Raw genomic sequence first — 20,701 nt, forward strand, 5'->3', positions numbered from 1 at the left:
AGGCCGTCACAGCCATGCCTACTATTGGCATGGCTGTGATTGGCCAGTGCAGCATGTGACCCAGCCTCTATTTAAGCTGGAGTCACATAGCGCCGCCCGTCACTCTGCTCTGATTAGCGTAGGGAGAGGTTGCAGCTGCGACAGTAGGGCGAGATTAGGCAGTGATTAACTCCTCCAAAAGACTTCATCCATTGATCGATCTGCAGCTGTGGATGATTGAACTGCTGCTATTGAATTGCTCACTGTTTTTAGGCTGCCCAGACCGTTTGTCAGTCACTTTTTTCTGGGGTGATCGGCGGCCATTTTGTGTCTTGTGGTGTGCCAGCACAAGCTGCCACCAAGTGCATTTAACCCTCAATGGTGTGGTTGTTTTTTGGCTAAATCCTACATCAGGGTGAAGCTGTCACACCAAGTGCATTTAACCAGCAATAGTCTGTTATTTTTTGGCCATATACTACATCAGGGGCAAGCTGAGCCTGTCACCAAGTGCATTTAACCCTCAATGGTGTGGTTGTTTTTTGGCTAAATCCTACATCAGGGTGAAGCTGTCACACCAAGTGCATTTAACCAGCAATAGTCTGTTTATTTGTTGGCCATATACTACATCAGGGGCAAGCTGTCACCAAGTGCATTTAACCCTCAATGGTGTGGTTGTTTTTTGGCTAAATCCTACATCAGGGTGAAGCTGTCACACCAAGTGCATTTAACCAGCAATAGTCTGTTTATTTTTTGGCCATATACTACATCAGGGGCAAGCTGTCACCAAGTGCATTTAACCCTCAATGGTGTGGTTGTTTTTTTAGCTAAATCCTACATCAGGGTGAAGCTGTCACACCAAGTGCATTTAACCAGCAATAGTCTGTTTATTTTTTGGCCATATACTACATCAGGGGCAAGCTGTGCCTGTCACCAAGTGCATTTAACCCTCAGTAGTGTGGTTGGTCAAGCTGTCACACCAAGTGCATTTAACCATCAATAGTGTGGTTATTTTTTGGCCATATCCCAGTCTAATTCTGTCAGTAAACGTATACCTGTCACCCAGCGCCTAAATACTAGGCCTCAAGTTTATATCCAGCTAAATCTGTCGTTACTGGTGTGGCTGGTCAAGTTATTTAGTGTCCGTCAAAGCACAGTTTTTGTTCTGGGTTGAAATACAATTCCCAATTTAGCAATTTCCTAATTTAGTGGTCTCTGCTGTATCAGGCCTACTTTAAATTTATCCCTAAAAGGGTATATCAGATTCAAGGTGCACATAGGGTCATTCTGAATAACTTCACACACACGCTACCGTGCATTTCCAAGTCTAATTCTGTCTGTAAACCTATACCTGTCACCCAGCTCCTAAATACTAGGCCTCAAGTTTATATCCAGCTAAATCTGTCGTTACTGGTGTGGCTGGTCAAGTTATTTAGTGTCCGTCAAAGCACAGTTTTTGTTCTGGGTTGAAATACAATTCCCAATTTAGCAATTTCCTAATTTAGTGGTTTCTGCTGTATCAGGCCTACTTTAAATTTATCCCTAAAAGGGTATATCAGATTCAAGGTGCACATAGGGTCATTCTGAATAACTTCACACACGCGCTACTGTGCATTTCCAAGTCAAATTCTGTCAGTAAACCTATACCTGTCACCCAGCGCCTAAAGAATAGGCCTCAAATTTATAGTCAGCTAAATCTGTCATTACTGGTGTGGCTGGTCAAGTTATTTAGTGTCCGTCAAAGCACAGTTTTTGTTCTGGGTTGAAATACAATTCCCAATTTAGCAATTTCCTAATTTAGTGGTTTCTGCTGTATCAGGCCTACTTTAAATTTATCCCTAAAAGGGTATATCAGATTCAAGGTGCACATAGGGTCATTCTGAATAACTTCACACACACGCTACTGTGCATTTCCAAGTCTAATTCTGTCAGTAAACCTATACCTGTCACCCAGCTCCTAAATACTAGGCCTCAAGTTTATATCCAGCTAAATCTGTCGGTACTGGTGTGGCTGGTCAAGTTATTTAGTGTCCGTCAAAGCACAGTTTTTGTTCTGGGTTGAAATACAATTCCCAATTTAGCAATTTCCTAATTTAGTGGTTTCTGCTGTATCAGGCCTACTTTAAATGTATCCCTAAAAGGGTATATCAGATTCAAGGTGCACATAGGGTCATTCTGAATAACTTCACACACACGCTACTGTGCATTTCCAAGTCTAATTCTGTCAGTAAACCTATACCTGTCACTCAGCGCCTAAATACTAGGCCTCAAGTTTATATCCAGCTAAATCTGTCGTTACTGGTGTGGCTGGTCAAGTTATTTAGTGTCCGTCAAAGCACAGTTTTTGTTCTGGGTTGAAATACAATTCCCAATTTAGTAATTTCCTAATTTAGTGGTTTCTGCTGTATCAGGCCTACTTTAAATTTATCCCTAAAAGGGTATATCAGATTCAAGGTGCACATAGGGTCATTCTGAATAACTTCACACACACGCTACTGTGCATTTCCAAGTCAAATTCTGTCAGTAAACCTATACCTGTCACCCAGCGCCTAAAGAATAGGCCTCAAATTTATAGTCAGCTAAATCTGTCGTTACTGGTGTGGCTGGTCAAGTTATTTAGTGTCCGTCAAAGCACAGTTTTTGTTCTGGGTTGAAATACAATTCCCAATTTAGCAATTTCCTAATTTAGTGGTTTCTGCTGTATCAGGCCTACTTTAAATGTATCCCTAAAAGGGTATATCAGATTCAAGGTGCACATAGGGTCATTCTGAATAACTTCACACACACGCTACTGTGCATTTCCAAGTCTAATTCTGTCAGTAAACCTATACCTGTCACCCAGCGCCTAAATAATAGGCCTCAAATTTATAGTCAGCTAAATCTGTGGTTACTGCTGTGCCTGTATTAGTGTAATACGGTACCTAAATAGATAGCCAGATAGTGTTAGTTGTCTTTAAAAAAAGGCCTGAATTTGAATTCAATACATTGGGTCAAATAATATTTTTGTTGTTGTGGTGAACGATAACAATGAGGAAAACATCTAGTAAAGGACGCGGACGTGGACATGGTCGTGGTGGTGTTAGTGGACCCTCTGGTGCTGGGAGAGGACGTGACCGTTCTGCCACAGCCACACGTCCTAGTGTACCAACTACCTCAGGTCCCAGTAGCCGCCATAATTTACAGTGATATTTGGTGGGGCCCAATGCCGTTCTAAGGATGGTAAGGCCTGAGCAGGTACAGGCATTAGTCAATTGGGTGGCCGACAGTGGATCCAGCACGTTCACATTATCTCTCACCCAGTCTTCTGCAGAAAGCGCACAGATGGCGCCTGAAAACCAAGCCCATCAGTCTGTCACATCACCCCCATGCATACCAGGGAAACTGTCTGAGCCGCAAGTTATGCAGCAGTCTCTTATGCTGTTTGAAGACTCCGCTGGCAGGGTTTCCCAAGGGCATCCACCCAGCCCTTCCCCAGCGGTGGAAGACATAGAATGCACTGACGCACAACCACTTATGTTTCCTGATGATGAGGACATGGGAATACCCCCTCAGCATGTCTCTGATGATGACGAAACACAGGTGCCAACTTCTGCGTCTTTCTGCAGTGTGCAGACTGAACAGGAGGTCAGGGATCAAGACTGGGTGGAAGACGATGCAGGGGACGATGAGGTCCTAGACCCCACATGGAATGAAGGTCGTGCCACTGACTTTCACAGTTCGGAGGAAGAGGCAGTGGTGAGACCGAGCCAACAGAGTAGCAAAAGAGGGAGCAGTGGGCAAAAGCAGAACACCCGCCGCCAAGAGACTCCGCCTGCTACTGACCGCCGCCATCTGGGACCGAGCACCCCAAAGGCAGCTTCAAGGAGTTCCCTGGCATGGCACTTCTTCAAACAATGTGCTGATGACAAGACCCGAGTGGTTTGCACGCTATGCCATCAGAGCCTGAAGCGAGGCATTAACGTTCTGAACCTTAGCACAACCTGCATGACCAGGCACCTGCATGCAAAGCATGAACTGCAGTGGAGTAAACACCTTAAAACCAAGGAAGTCACTCAGGCTCCCCCTGCTACCTCTTCTGCTGCTGCCGCCTCGGCCTCTTCTGCTGCTGCCGCCTCGGCTTCTGCTGCTGCTGCCTCAGCCTCTTCCTCCGCCTCTGGAGGAACGTTGGCACCTGCCGCCCAGCAAACAGGGGATGTACCACCAACACCACCACCACCTCCGTCACCAAGCATCTCAACCATGTCACATGGCAGCTTTCAGCTCTCCATCTCACAAACATTTGAGAGAAAGCGTAAATTCCCACCTAGCCACCCTCGATCCCTGGCCCTGAATGCCAGCATTTCTAAACTACTGGCCTACGAAATGCTGTAATTTAGGCTGGTGGACACAGACAGCTTCAAACAGCTCATGTCGTTTGCTGTCCCACAGTATGTTGTTCCCAGCCGGCACTACTTCTCCAAGAGAGCCGTGCCTTCCCTGCACAACCAAGTATCCGATAAAATCAAGTGTGCACTGCGCAACGCCATCTGTGGCAAGGTCCACCTAACCACAGATACGTGGACCAGTAAGCACGGCCAGGGACGCTATATCTCCCTAACTGCACACTTGGTAAATGTAGTGGCAGCTGGGCCCCAGGCGGAGAGCTGTTTGGCGCACGTCCTTCCGCCGCCAAGGATCGCAGGGCAACATTCTTTGCCTCCTGTTGCCACCTCCTCCTACTTGGCTTCCTCCTCCTCTTCTTCCACCTGCTCATCCAGTCAGCCACACACCTTCACCACCAACTTCAGCACAGCCCGGGGTAAACGTCAGCAGGCCATTCTGAAACTCATATGTTTGGGGGACAGGCCCCACACCGCACAGGAGTTGTGGCGGGGTATAGAACAACAGACCGACGAGTGGTTGCTGCCAGTGAGCCTCAAGCCCGGCCTGGTGGTGTGCGATAATGGGCGAAATCTCGTTGCAGCTCTGGGACTAGCCAGTTTGACGCACATCCCTTGCTTGGCGCATGTGCTGAATTTGGTGGTGCAGAAGTTCATTCACAACTACCCCGACATGTCAGAGCTGCTGCATAAAGTGCGGGCCGTCTGTTTGCGCTTCCGGCGTTCACATCCTGCTGCTGCTCGCCTGTCTGCGCTACAGCGTAACTTCGGCCTTCCCGCTCACCGCCTCACGCCTCATATGCGACGTGCCCACCAGGTGGAACTCCACCTTGCACATGCTGGACAGACTGTGCGAGCAGCAGCAGGCCATAGTGGAGTTTCAGCTGCAGCACGCACGGGTCAGTCGCACTACGGAACAGCACCACTTCACCACCAATGACTGGGCCTCCATGCGAGACCTGTGTGCCCTGTTGCGCTGTTTCGAGTACTCCACCAACATGGCCAGTGGCGATGACGCCGTTATCAGCGTTACAATACCACTTCTATGTCTCCTTGAGAAAACACTTAGGGCGATGATGGAAGAGGAGGTGGCCCAGGAGGAGGAGGAGGAGGAGGAAGAGGGGTCATTTTTAGCACTTTCAGGCCAGTCTCTTCGAAGTGACTCAGAGGGAGGTTTTTTGCAACAGCAGAGGCCAGGTACAAATGTGGCCAGCCAGGGCCCACTACTGGAGGACGAGGAGGACGAGGATGAGGAGGAGGTGGAGGAGGATGAGGATGAAGCATGGTCACAGCGGGGTGGCACCCAACGCAGCTCGGGCCCATCACTGGTGCGTGGCTGGGGGGAAAGGCAGGACGATGACGATACGCCTCCCACAGAGGACAGCTTGTCCTTACCTCTGGGCAGCCTGGCACACATGAGCGACTACATGCTGCAGTGCCTGCGCAACGACAGCAGAGTTGCCCACATTTTAACGTGTGCGGACTACTGGGTTGCCACCCTGCTGGATCCACGGTACAAAGACAATGTGCCCACCTTACTTCCTGCACTGGAGCGTGATAGGAAGATGCGCGAGTACAAGCGCACGTTGGTAGACGCGCTACTGAGAGCATTCCAAAATTTCACAGGGGAAGAAGTGGAAGCCCAAGGCCAAGGCAGAGGAGGAGCAAGAGGTCGCCAAGGCAGCTGTGTGTCAACACGCCACAGCTAACTGCACCACCACCTGATACGCAACGTATTAGCAGGAGGCAACATTTCACTAACATGGTGGAACAGTACGTGTGCACACCCCTCCACGTACTGACTGATGGTTCGGCCCCATTCAACTTCTGGGTCTCTAAATTGTCCACGTGGCCAGAGCTAGCCTTTTATGCCTTGGAGGTGCTGGCCTGCCCGGCGGCCAGCGTTTTGTCTGAACGTGTATTCAGCACGGCTGACAATCATAAAAATGAACCAGGCATGGATCCCACAGGACCTGTCCATCCCTTGTGCAGATTAGACATTAACTACCTCCCCTTAAACATATATTATTGTACTCCAGGACACTTCCTCATTCAATCCTATTTTTATTTTCATTTTACCATTATATTGCGAGGCTACCCAAAGTTGAATGAACCTCTCCTCTGTCTGGGTGCCGTTGCCTAAATATATGCCAATGGACTGTTGCAGTGGTGGCTGACGTGAAGCCTGATTCTCTGCTATGACATGCAGACTGATTCTCTGCTGACATGAAGCCAGATTCTCTGTTACGGGACCTCTCTCCTCTGCCTGGGTGCTGGGCCTAAATATATGACAATGGACTGTTGCAGTGGTGGCTGACGTGAAGCCTGATTCTCTGCTATGACATGCAGACTGATTCTCTGCTGACATGAAGCCAGATTCTCTGTTACGGGACCTCTCTCCTCTGCCTGGGTGCCTGGGCTTAAATATATGCCAATAGACTGTTCCAATGTTGGGTGACGTGAAGCCTGATTCTCTGCTATGACATGCAGACTGATTCTCTGCTGACATGATGCCAGACCCTCTGTTACTGGACCTCTCTCCTCTGCCTGGGTGCTGGGCCTAAATATATGACAATGGACTGTTGCAGTGGTGGCTGACGTGAAGCCTGATTCTCTGCTATGACATGCAGACTAATTCTCTGCTGACATGAAGACAGATTCTCTGTTACGGGACCTCTCTCCTCTGCCTGTGTGCTGGGCCTAAATATATGACAATGGACTGTTGCAGTGGTGGCTGACGTGAAGCCTGATTCTCTGCTATAACATGCAGACTGATTCTCTGCTGACATGAAGCCAGATTCTCTGTTACGGGACCTCTCTCCTCTGCCTGGGTGCTGGGCCTAAATATATGACAATGGACTGTTGCAGTGGTGGCTGACGTGAAGCCTGATTCTCTGCTATGACATGCAGACTGATTCTCTGCTGACATGAAGCCAGATTCTCTGTTACGGGACCTCTCTCCTCTGCCTGGGTGCCGGGGCCTAAATATCTGAGAATGGACTGTTCCAGTGGTGGGTGACGTGAAGCCAGATTCTCTGCTTTGGGACCTCTCTCCAATTGATATTGGTTAATTTTTATTTATTTTATTTTTATTCATTTCCCTATCCACATTTGTTTGCAGGGGATTTACCTACATGTTGCTGCCTTTTGCAGCCCTCTAGCCCTTTCCTGGGCTGTTTTACAGCCGAACTTCTCGAACCCGAACATCCAGGTGTCCGCTTAACTCTATAATGCAGCTTAAAATTCAAATTTTGTGAAAAGGTTCAATATTCTAGGCTCAAAGTGTCACACTCTAGTCAGCTAATTAATCCATACCCCCTGAGCAAAGGGTACCTCAAAATTGTGATTTTGGGGTTTCATAAACTGTAGGCCATAATCATCCAAATTCTAACAAATAAAGGCTTGAAAAATCTCGCTTCGCATGTAATGAGTCTATGTAATATGTTAGTTTCACCTATTAAGTTGCATTACTGGAAAAAATGAACTTTGCACGATATTCTAATTTTTCAAGTTTCACCTGTATATGTTGCAATTAAAATTGGAGTCATGACCTCTCATTTGTAACTTATAGTATTCAGGCAGGGTATAACCCCAGACAATGGGGAGAGGTATAATGATTTTAGCGTTTGTGCTTATTTTCTCAAGCTCAATAAATTGTACATAGCTCGAGTATCCCTTATATACCCTATAGAAAAATGGGTTACACTACATCAGCCCATACTAGCAGCCATGTACCCATAGCATTCAACATTGTGTTAGAACATAGAAGTCACAATGTTGCTGTAGCATATGCTTTACCATAACCGTTCCAGTGTGGAGACGGTAAGTAGCGTTGCTACACTTAACTGCCTATTTGAGGAACAGCTAGAGGGACCGACTGGTCTTAACCAGGACCTTAATTTGTATGGTCTAAAGCAGGGGTGCACAACCTGCAGCCCGGGGGCCACATGCGGCCCTCAATACCATTCTTTGCGGCCCCCAACCATCCTGTAACAGATTTGTATGCCTATGTCTAGTGTCTGCTCACATGTATCTTTCATGTATTTTCCCATTAGATGGGAGTACTAGATATCCAGACATTAATGATATATACCAGTGATGGCGAACCTATGGCACGGGTGCCAGAGGCGGCACTCAGAGCCCTCTCTGTGGGCACCCACACCCAGGAAAACGTCTATGGTGTACCAATATGCCTTAGACTTCTCCTGTCACTCATCAGCGCAGGGCGCTCTATGAACAGCACAGGCAGTGCACTGAATGTAGGCAGGATATTGTAGATAAACGATAAAGTAAATGGAAGATATACTATATTGGACTGTAGTACTCAAGGTAAATTGCTGTGTTGGCACTTTGTGATAAATAAGTGGGTTTATGTTGCAGTTTGGGCACTCGGTCTGTAAAAGGTTCGCCATCACTGATATATACTGTATGTTTAATATGCCAAAAATACAGTATTTCAGTTGGTAATATCTCCTTTAAGTTTTATTTTCGGCCCTTGGAATTGGTTCAGGCTGACAATGTGGCCCCCAACCAGAAAAGGTTGGGCACCCCTGGTCCAAAGGAATCACCTAGTGCACTCTAATCTACACTATTCCCAATATACTAGTCCCCTAGACTGTTTCTGAATCTATCTCCTGCTCAACGCGTTTCTGTGCAACAGAAGCTTTGCACGTCATCAGGAACAGAGTATCGACAGAGATTTGCATTTAATGATCGCACTTAGTGGCGTGCAGACTGACAGTATGTCGGCGCTATGACGGCCGGTATACCCCAAGGTTCAGTGCTGGGTTCCCTATTATATAACTTATTTATTAATGATATCGAGAATGGGATTAATAGCACCATTTCTATTTTTGCAGATGACACCAAGCTATGTAGTATTGTGCAGTCTATGGAAGATCTCCATAAACTACAAGCTGACTTCTGGCAAAAAGTTGCAAAATAGGGCTTTTTTGTATTTTTGCACCACTCTCTCCAGTTTTGTAATGTGGGTGGAAAAGTGGGTGTGGTTAGCTATGTTAATGAGTTTCACTTTTATCTCACTCCAGTAGGAGGATGGAATAGGAAAACTGGAGCTTTTCTAGACAAAAGTGTTAGGTTTCAGGATCAGACAAATTTATCAAGCAACCTGTGAAATTTGATAAATGTGGCATAACGTACGCCAACATGGACTCAAGAAAAACTGACAGCTATTCCCCTCATGATAAATTCCCCCCTCTGAGTGGGTATCAACTTGGCAAATGAGGTTCAATGTGGATAAATGTAAAGTTATGTATCTGGGAAGTAATAATCTACATGCTTCATATGTCCTATGGGGAGTAACACTGGGGGAGTCATCTGTAGAGAAGGATTTGGGTGTCCTTGTATATCATAGATTAAATAACAGCTTACAATGTCAATCAGCTGCTTCTAAATCTAGCAGAATATTGTCATGTATTGAAAGAGGCATGGACTTGTGGGACAGGGATGTAATATTACCACTTTACAAAGCGTTGGTGCGGTCTCATCTGGAATATGCAGTTCAGTTCTGGGCACCAGTCCATAGGATGATGCTCTGGATCTGTAAAAAGTACAAAGAAGAGCAACTAAACTGATAAGGGGTATGGAGGAAAGATTAAAAAATTACATTTATTTAGTCTGAGTGGACATAATTAACCTATACTAATATATAAATGAACTGTACCAAAAATATGGTGAAAAGCTTTTCCATGTAAAATGCCCTCAAAAGACCAGGAGCATTGCCTTCATCTGGTGAAGAGAAAGTTCAGTCAAGGCTGAAGGCTTCTTTACTGTAAGAACTGTAAATCTGTGTAATAGTCTACCTCGTAACATGGTCATATCAGGAACAGTGGGTAGTTTAAAAAAAGGTTTAGACGAATTCTTAAAATTAAATAACATTAATGTTTATCAAATTGTGTAGAAGTCTAGGCCTCACTCCCATTTTCTAAAATGTGCAATCCCACCTATCCCCTGGTTAAATTTGATGGACTTATGTCTTGTGCTTTCTTCAATTATATTAACTATGTACGTACAGTATATAACTATGTAAATGGAATTGAATGTGGAAGGATCTATAGCTATAAAAAAGGGGGCAGTGGGTTCTCTGATTGCCTTTTGGCACAGGTATCGCACTGAGTGTGTCCACCGCTACAGTATACTCAATAAGTGTATATTCAATAAGTCATTGAGCTCACGGTTTATTGGAGATAAATAGAACAAGCAAGTGGAGGTGGTAACAGCAGTGGCCCATCTCAGTGTAGCATGTAAGGACACTAGTCAATAAAATCACTTGACTTCAATTGTTCCCTTTTTGGGGAAACGTTCACAAGTAACTTTGCAACTATTGCAAGAATTATGCCCATGTCCACCATTGAGACCCAATTTTTTTTTTTACTTTAGAACTTCAACATTGTGTGCAGAATATATTTTTATAGAGGTTTGATCTCTGTTTTTTGTAGGCCTCACACACACAACCGTGTCCGTTTTTCAATCTGCGTGTGCCGACTGCATTTTCTTTTCCGGACCACTTGACTTCAACGGATCTGTGGTCCATATTTTATGGATATATTTTATCTTTTTACGGAATGAAAATATGATGCAGAAAGCACACGGATGATCTATGTGCTTTCCACATCCCGTATGTGTGTTCCACAAAGACATAGAGCATGTCCTATACTTGGCGGACCACAGACCCATTGAAGTTAAAGGGTCTTCAGAAAATGCAGATGCAACACAAATGGTATCCGTATTTTGCAGATCCACAATTTGTGGACCATGATGTACAGTGCTGCCCATAATTATTCATACCCCAGGCAAATTTTGACTTAAAGTTACTTTTATTCAACCAGCAAGTAATTTTTTTGACGGGAAATGACATAGGTGTCTCCCAAAAGATAATAAGACTATGTGGCAAAAAAAAAAAACATTTCTCAGCTTTTATTTACATTTGAGCAAAAAATACAAGATGTTTCGCACTGTGGAAAATCTTAGAGGACGTGGTCGGAAGCCAAAAGTGACACCTGTGCTGGCCAGGAGGCTAGTTAGAGAGGTGAAAAAGAATCCAAGGATCACCACCAAGGCCATCCTGGTGTATCTGGGCTCTGCTGGTGGCAATGTCTCAAGGAAGACAATCCAATTCACACTGCACACTGCTGCGTTCCACTTCTCCAGATAAGGCACACAAAAGCTAGCTTGGCCTTTGCAAAAGCTCATCTGGACAAAGAAGAAGACTTCTGGTCTTCTGTGTTATGGTATAAAAAAGGAGAAACCTTCAACCCAAAGAACACCATCCCCAATGTCAAACATAGTGGTGGGAACCTAATGCTTTGGGGGTATTTTTCAGCCAATGGACAAGGGAACCTAATCACTGTAAACGGCACCATGAAAAAAGAGCAATACATGAGGATTCTCAACGACAACATCAGGCAGTCTGCAGAGAAACTTGGCCTTGGGCACCAGTGGATATTTAAGCATGAAAATGACCCAAAACACACAGCAAAAGTGGTGAAGAAATGGTTAGCAGACAACAACATTAACGTTTTGGAGTGGCCCAGCCAGAGTCCAGACTTGAATCCAATTGAGAATCTGTTGAGGGAGCTAAAGATCAGGGTGATGGCAAGAAGACCATCCAACCTGAAAGATTTGGAGCTCATTGCTAAAGATGAATGGGCAAAAATACCTGTGGAGACAGAAAAAGCTGGTCTGCAATTATAAGAAGAGTTTGATTGCTGTAATAGCCAATAAAGGCTTTTCTATTTATTATTGAGAAGGGTATGAATAATTTTGGACTGGACACTTTTTGCTCAAATGTAAATAAAAGCTGAGAAATGTTTTTTTTTTTTTTTTTGCCACAATAATGCCTCTTGTACATCGTCTTATTATCTTTTGGGAGACACCTATGTCATTTCCTGTCAAAAAATTACTTGCTGGTTGAATAAAAGTAACTTTAAGTCAAAATTTGCCAGGGGTAATAATTATGGGCAGCACTGTACATACAGTCATGTGCAAGGGGCTTTATGCAGAACTTCAAATGCCTTGGATAAAGATACAGTTACACAGTAAAATTCTCAGTGCCTGCAGCTACCACTAGGGGGCGCATACAGTTACTACAATGACCTCAGTAATGTAACAATATGCAGTAATCCCCCACACTTTCCATAGTAGTGGGTGCAGAATTATACTATTTGAGGAATTTCCTGATAACATTCTTGGAATCACTCGGTTTAGAAATGTAAGTAGCTCCAGTAGTAAGAATGGAGAACTGCAAGGCAGTGGGGGATGCTTTACTGGAGTATCAGTTTAGGCAGCGTTTTTGAACTAAATGTGTTAGCAGCACAAATCTATCTCATGCCCTGGATTTCAGACTGGGGTCCCTGGTATACTGAAACATTGTAAAAAAAAAACTTGACATTTATATAATGGAAGGAGCAGAGTGTCCAGCATCAGAGAGTATTTCAAGACAAGTGTGCACTAATAACCTAGTTAGTGGGTTACAGACCAAAAGATGCATAGTGGGAGGAGTGGAGCCTCCTGCATCACAGAGTATTTCAGTAGGGTAGCCTGCTCAATACAAAACCAAGTTGGATACCGTCAAGAGATTGGTGCAGGAAGAACCAGGAACCCCAAACAAATGCCAGACTTTTAATAGGGTAGAATTGTACTGTGAGCAGGTTTGAAACACCTAACCTTTTGAATCTTTGTTTATAATTTATGTATTTCTTAAAATTTTTGTTTTATTTGCGATGCAGGCACAATTCCTTCAGAAGACACTTACCAAGGCAAATGCAAGTGTCCAGTGTAGACTTCAGCATGGGTGTGGAACCACTACAAAGAGGAGAGACCACCACAAGCATCGGCAGGATCAAGCCCGAATTATACAAGCAGAAATCTGTAGATTCTGAAGACAACAAGAAAGAAGATGTCAAGACATGTGGAAAGCTCAACTTCACTCTTCAGTATGACTATGAAAATGAAATGCTCATTGTCAAGATCTTGAAAGCCCTGGAGCTGCCAGCGAAAGACTTGTGTGGCACCTCTGATCCTTATGTCAAGATCTATCTCCTCCCAGACAGAAAGAAGAAGTTTCAGACCCGGGTTCACAGGAAGACTCTTAACCCCATGTTTGATGAGACTTTCCAGTTCCCGGTGGCTTACGACCAGCTCAGCAATAGGAAACTGCATTTTAGTGTGTACGACTTTGACCGCTTCTCCAGGCATGACATGATCGGGGAAGTTATCCTTGATAATTTGTTTGAGATGTCTGATCTCTCCAGAGAGGCAACAGTATGGAAGGACATCCACTGTGCCACTACAGTAAGTACCAGACATATTGAGATGTTAAAGCTGTAACGAAAACTATATTGGCTGTAACCCAGTTTTCCCTGATACTTCTGCCACCCAGAACTTTACGGTCATAGCTGCTTTAATGCAACTTTGCATCATAGTGTAACCGCGTGTTAAGATTTTTTTATTTTTTTTTAAATCTAAATTCTTGAAAAGTCTTGTTTGTGAAAAACTGACTGTCCCAAACAGAGTCTCAGCACAATATTTCCTAAAAATAAAAGTTTGAATTGTGCAGATTTCATATATGAAATGTATATCTATGTCTATATGCACATTCACCAGAACCAGAAGCAGATTCACTATATTCACTAGAACTGAAAAGACCTAAAATCTCCATGAGCTAGTTCAGGGGTACTCAAGTACTTTTTGTAAAGTTCCACATACCTGGGTCTGCTGTAGGAAGAAGGTCCGAGCCACACTTCAAATGCCACGTAATCCTCTTTCTGGTGACAAAACAGTAAGAATGTCTTTTCAGTGCACCCCAACAATTATGATGCCCCTTAGTGCTCTTCAGATAGTATGGTATCCCTTTAGTTGCCCCACAGAGTATAATGCCCCTAAGCCCCCCCTCACAGCAGGGTGATCCCTTGGTGTTCCCACACAGTATGATGCTCCTTAGTTCCCCTGACACATTGTGATGCCTTCTTAGTTCCTCCCAACAGAGTATAATTCTCCTAAGTGTCCCCTCACAGTAGGATGATCTCTTAGGTACCCCTCACACAGAATGAGGCCCACTTAAAAGCCCCCAAAACAAAGTTATGTTCTCTACATGCCCCCTCCACACAGTATGATGTTCTTTTAAGTAGACTCTATACAGTGCCCCGTTCAGTGACCCCTTTTGGCACGCAGGTTGAGGAGTGAGAGGGGAGGGGAACAGACAGGGGTGTGTTTTTGCATAATTACATATGTTAATCATGTATTAAAATATTTTAAAAATAACCTCATTTTGTAACAGAAGCTTTATATACATAAAAAACAACCAATTGGTTTTCCTATTTGGTTTTTTAGACATAATACATGTCAAGCGCGATCTCCCGACTCATTCATTTGGCAGGAGGCATTTGCCATCGTCTGTGTGCCGAAGTTCCATGCCAGTTGCTATACTTGTATTATGCTGAATGTTTGTCTCAAAGACAGTTACTATGTTGGACAGAGCCGTGTGGAAGGAATAAAGCTGAGCGGTCATTCCTATTTTATTGCGGCAGCTCTGGGTTTAACTCTTTGGCCAGAACGACCGGCTCTCAGATGGAGCCGGTACCCAGCATATAAAATCTGTGTAAGGGGGAGGTTCTATACAGAAGAAAGAGGGTCCCTCATTTGTGTGTATGTTTGGCATGCTCATATGAAATGAACTACAAAGGGGCTGATGTACTGGATCTACCAACTAGATACCCTTACGCCACATGGGTTGAATGAAATTAGTGAAACTATCTTTTAACACATGTTGTAATATAATTATTTATAATTTATTTATTATTTATCTATTTTTTTATTAATTATCTATTTTTTTATTGATTAACCATTTATTAATTATCTATTTATATATTAATTAATTAATTTCAATAATGTTTGACGATAGCCCAATTATTTATACTGGAATATGAACTGTTTTATAACACCTGTTTTCACAATACCTGATTTTTCTACTAGCTAAAAATCAATTAATTTTAATTATGTCTTGATGAAAGCCTGAGATGAATTAATGATGCTATAATTATTTATAATGAAATATGAACTGTTTACAAAACCTGATGCTTCTACCGGTAAAAAAACAATCTAACCAATCCAAAGACATCTAAAACTTATCCAAAATGGATAGATAGAAACACACAGTCGTTTATCATTTATTATGCCCTCCTTTGAATTAATTCATGGCCCTTTTACACATTTTTATTCTCTTGATAGTGTCTCTTAATAACAGGGAACTTGTGACATGATAGTAAAAAATAGAGATGGCCTTGCGGTTCGCCCGGCGGATGTTTTGTGGCGAACTTTGCTCATTCGCTGTTTGGCAAACATATGGCGATGTCCGCTGGCGCCATATTCTTTGCATTGTGCAGAACTTTGACCCATGACACATCCACCAGGTGGGACAGGACAGTCAATTGAACTGTTTCAGCACATGGACACACCCCCTACCCTATAAATAAACCCGATCTGGCCGCCATTTTAATATTCAGTTTTTTGCCAGTGTAGGAAGAGGTTGCTGTGTGGAGCAGGGACAGACTATTAGAGAGTATAGAGACACCAAACGCTAGCTAATAGGGCCACAAAAGTAAGGACTAGTATAGGTGTGCTATCGATAGGTGTGACATACTGAGGGGTGTAATATACTTATAATATACTTTCTAACATAGAAAGCATATTATAGTGCATTTGTATTGTGCAGCAGTTGTGTGCGGTACTGAAGCTATACAGAGGGACAAACGCTATTGGAACAACTAGTTGCAACTGGTGTGATATACCAGTTGCCCCCCCAAAAATCTGATTAAAGCAGGGGTGTGATATACCTATATTATAATTTCTATATAGTGCATTTGTATTGTGCAGCATTTGTGTGCGGTTCTGGTGAGATACCGCAACTATACAGAGGGACAAAAGCCATTGAAACAACTAATTGCAACTGGTGTGATATACCAGTTGCCCCCCCCAAAAATCTGATTAAAGCAGGGGTGTGATATACCTATAATATAATTTCTATATAATGCATTTGTATTGTGCAGCATTTGTGTGCTGTTCTGGTGAGATACCGCAGCTATACAGAGGGACAAACGCCATTAACCACTTCAGCCCCGCTAGCTGAAACCCCCTTCATGACCAGAGCACTTTTTACACTTCGGCACTACACTCCTTTCACCGTTTATCGCTCGGTCATGCAACTTACCACCCAAATGAATTTTACCTCCTTTTCTTCTCACTAATGGAGCTTTCATTTGGTGGTATTTTATTGCTGCTGACATTTTTACTTTTTTTGTTATTAATCAAAATGTAACGATTTTTTTGCAAAAAAAATGACATTTTTCACTTTCAGCTGTGAAATTTTGCAAAACAAACGACATCCATATATAAATTTTTCGCTAAATTTATAGTTCTACATGTCTTTGATAAAAAAAAAATGTTTGGGCAAAAAAAAAATGGTTTGGGTAAAAGTTATAGCATTTACAAACTATGGTACAAAAATGTGAATTTCCGCTTTTTGAAACGGCTCTGATTTTCTGAGCACCTGTCATGTTTCCTGAGGTTCTACAATGCCCAAACAGTAGAAAACCCCCACAAATGACCCCATTTCGGAAAGTAGACACCCTAAGGTATTCGCTGATGGGCATAGTGAGTTCATAGAACTTTTTATTTTTTGTCACAAGTTAGCGGAAAATGATGATGATTTATTATTATTATTTTTTTCTTACAAAGTCTCATATTCCACTAACTTGCGACAAAAAATAAAAAATTCTAGGAACTCACCATGCCCCTCACAGAATACCTTGGGGTGTCTTCTTTCCAAAATGGGGTCACTTGTGGGGTAGTTATACTGCCCTGGCAATTTAGGGGCCCAAATGTGTGAGAAGAACTTTGCAATCAAAATGTGTAAGAAATGACCGGTGAAATCCGAAAGGTGCACTTTGGAATATGCGCCCCTTTGCCCACCTTGGCAGCAAAAAAGTGTCACACATGTGGTATCGCCGTACTCAGGAGAAGTTGGGGAATGTGTTTTGGTGTGTCATTTTACATATACCCATGCTGGGTGAGAGAAATATCTTGGCAAAAGACAACTTTTCCCATTTTTTTATACAAAGTTGGCATTTGACCAAGATATTTTTCTCACCCAGCATGGGTATATGTAAAATGACACCCCAAAACACATTCCCCAACTTCTCCTGAGTACGGCGATACCACATGTGTCACACTTTTTTGCTGCCAAGGTGGGCAAAGGGGCACATATTCCAAAGTGCACCTTTCGGATTTTGCAGGGCATTTTTTACACATTTTGATTGCAAGGTACTTCTCACACATTTGGGCCCCTAAATTGCCAGGGCAGTATAACTACACAACAAGTGACCCCATTTTGGAAAGAAGACACCCTAAGGTATTCCGTGAGGGGCACTGCGAGTTCCTAGAATTTTTTATTTTTTGTCACAAGTTAGCGGAAAATGATGATTTTTTTTTTTTCTCTTTTTTCCTTACAAAGTCTCATATTCCACTAACTTGCGACAAAAAAAAAAAAATTCTAGGAACTCGCCATGCCCCTCACGGAATACCTTGGGGTGTCTTCTTTCCAAAATGGGGTCACTTGTGGCGTAGTTATACTGCCCTGGCAATTTAGGGGCCCATATGTGTGAGAAGTACTTTGCAATCAAAATCTGTAAAAAATGACCGGTGAAATCCGAAAGGTGCACTTTGGAATATGCGCCCCTTTGCCCACCTTGGCATCAAAAAAGTGTCACACATCTGGTATCGCCGTACTCAGGAGAAGTTGGGGAATGTGTTTTGGGGTGTCATTTTACATATACCCATGCTGGGTGAGAGAAATATCTTGGCAAACGGCAACTTTTCCCATTTTTTTATACAAAGTTGTCATTTGACCAAGATATTTTTCTCACCCAGCATGGGTATATGTAAAATGACACCCCAAAACACATTCCCCAACTTCTCCTGAGTACGGCGATACCAGATGTGTCACACTTTTTTGCTGCCAAGGTGGGCAAAGGGGCACATATTCCAAAGTGCACCTTTCGGATTTTGCAGGGCATTTTTTACACATTTTGATTGCAAGGTACTTCTCACACATTTGGGCCCCTAAATTGCCAGGGCAGTATAACTACGCCACAAGTGACCCCATTTTGGAAAGAAGACACCCTAAGGTATTCCGTGAGGGGCACTGCGAGTTCCTAGAATTTTATTTTTTTTGTCACAAGTTAGCGGAAAATGATGATGTGTTTTTTTTTTTTTTTTTTTCTTACAAAGTCTCATATTCCACTAACTTGCGACAAAAAATAAAAAATTCTAGGAACTCACCATGCCCCTCACAGAACACCTTGGGGTGTCTTCTTTCCAAAATGGGGTCACTTGTGGGGTAGTTATACTGCCCTGGCAATTTAGGGGCCCATATGTGTGAGAAGTACTTTGCAATCAAAATCTGTAAAAAATGGCCTGCAAAATCCGAAAGGTGCACTTTGGAATATGTGCCCCTTTGCCCACCTTGGCATCAAAAAAGTGTCACACATCTGGTATCGCCGTACTCAGGAGAAGTTGGGGAATGTGTTTTGGGGTGTCATTTTACATATACCCATGCTGGGTGAGAGAAATATGTTGGCAAAAGACAACTTTTCCCATTTTTTTATACAAAGTTGGCATTTGACCAAGATATTTATCTCACCCAGCATGGGTATATGTAAAATGACACCCCAAAACACATTCCCCAACTTCTTCTGAGTACGGCGATACCAGATGTGTCACACTTTTTTGCAGCCTAGATGCGCAAAGGTGCCCAAATTCCTTTTAGGAGGGCATTTTTAGACATTTGGATCCCAGACTTCTTCTCACGCTTTAGGGCCCCTAAAAAGCCAGGGCAGTATAAATACCCCACATGTGACCCCACTTTGGAAAGAAGACACCCCAAGGTATCCAATGAGGGGCCTGGCAAGTTCATAGAATTTTTTTTTTTTTCGCATAAGTTAGCGGAAATTTATTTTTTATTTTTTATTTTTCTCACAAAGTCTCACTTTCCGCTAACTTAGGACAAAAATTTCAATCTTTCATGGACTCAATATGCCCCTCAGCAAATACCTTGGGGTGTCTTCTTTCCAAAATGGGGTCAGTTGTGGGGTGTTTGTACTGCCCTGGCATTTGAGGGTCTCCGCAATCATTACATGTATGGCCAGCATTAGGAGTTTCTGCTATTCTCCTTATATTGAGCATACAGGTAATGAGATTTTTTTTTCCGTTCAGCCTCTGGGCTGAAAGAAAAAAATGAACGGCACAGATTTCTTCATTCGCATCGATCAATGTGGATGAAAAAATCTCTGCCAAAAAAAAAAAATGGAGGGGAAAGGCGTCTGCCAGGACATAGGAGCTCCGCCCTACATCCATACCCACTTAGCTCGTATGCCCTGGCAAACCAGATTTCTCCATTCGCATCAATCGATGTGGATGAATAAATCATTGCCGGGATATTTTTTTTATATATATATATATATATATACAAAGTGCTTGCCAAAGCATAGGAACGCCGCCTCCTCCTCAGCTCGTATGCCTCGGCAAACATATCTGTCACTGCAGAGGAGAAAATCCCGTCTTGCAGCGCCGCATACACCGACTTGCGTGTAATCTGACAGCAGCGCAATGCTTCTGTCAGAATGCACATCGGTGCTGCAGCTAGTAGATCGGTTGGTCCACCTGGAAGGTAAAAAGACAAAAAAAAAAAAAAAAAAAAAAAAACCAGGCCACAACGCAATAATTTTATTAACTTTGGAACAGAACATGTAACTTTAACTTTTGGAACTAAACATTAACCTGTTTGCTTACCTGTTTTTTTTTTTTTTTTTTTTTTTTTTTACCTTTATAGAACAAACCTCTCCTTCCCCATGGGTCAATGTGCAAAGCGCAAATCGCCCAAAGATGTGGCGAAGTGCGTTATGCACTTTGTCCCATGTGAAAGGAGACGTTTGCAGCAGCTGTGAGTGAATGGGCCCTAATAGCCCTGTGTGCCTATCCTGGTGAGATGTGATCCCTATGCTAGGTGTACCTGTGTGTGGTACTTTCGGAAACACTCCCCTAAGCATAGGGCAGGGTGGTCGGGACAGTCAGGACAGAAATAGCGGGTGTCACGCCTTATTCCACTCCTGCTACAGACACGACATTTTTTTTGGGGTGGCGGTCGGTTTGAGGTACCAGCAACGACACTGGGGAAGTGTCGCTCGTGTAGACGGCTAACTACACTGGTGGATGGGGCCACGGAACCTCCTGGATACAGGAGGTTCGCGATGATCTCTTCCTGAAATTTGAGG

At 43.5% G+C, this 20,701-nt stretch overlaps 1 protein-coding gene across 1 annotated transcript in view; it reads left to right on the forward strand.

Moving 5' to 3' along the window:
• Positions 1–20,701, forward strand: part of SYT10 (synaptotagmin 10) — a 135,494-nt gene that overhangs the window by 48,400 nt on the left and 66,393 nt on the right. Inside the window, exon 3 of the mRNA XM_044278028.1 lies at positions 13,103–13,667. Within this exon, the coding sequence (XP_044133963.1) occupies positions 13,103–13,667 (565 nt within the window). The remainder of the gene's footprint in view (positions 1–13,102; positions 13,668–20,701) is intronic.

Source organism: Bufo gargarizans, chromosome 2 (assembly GCF_014858855.1).
Source record: "Bufo gargarizans isolate SCDJY-AF-19 chromosome 2, ASM1485885v1, whole genome shotgun sequence".
NCBI classification, from domain to species: domain Eukaryota; kingdom Metazoa; phylum Chordata; class Amphibia; order Anura; family Bufonidae; genus Bufo; species Bufo gargarizans.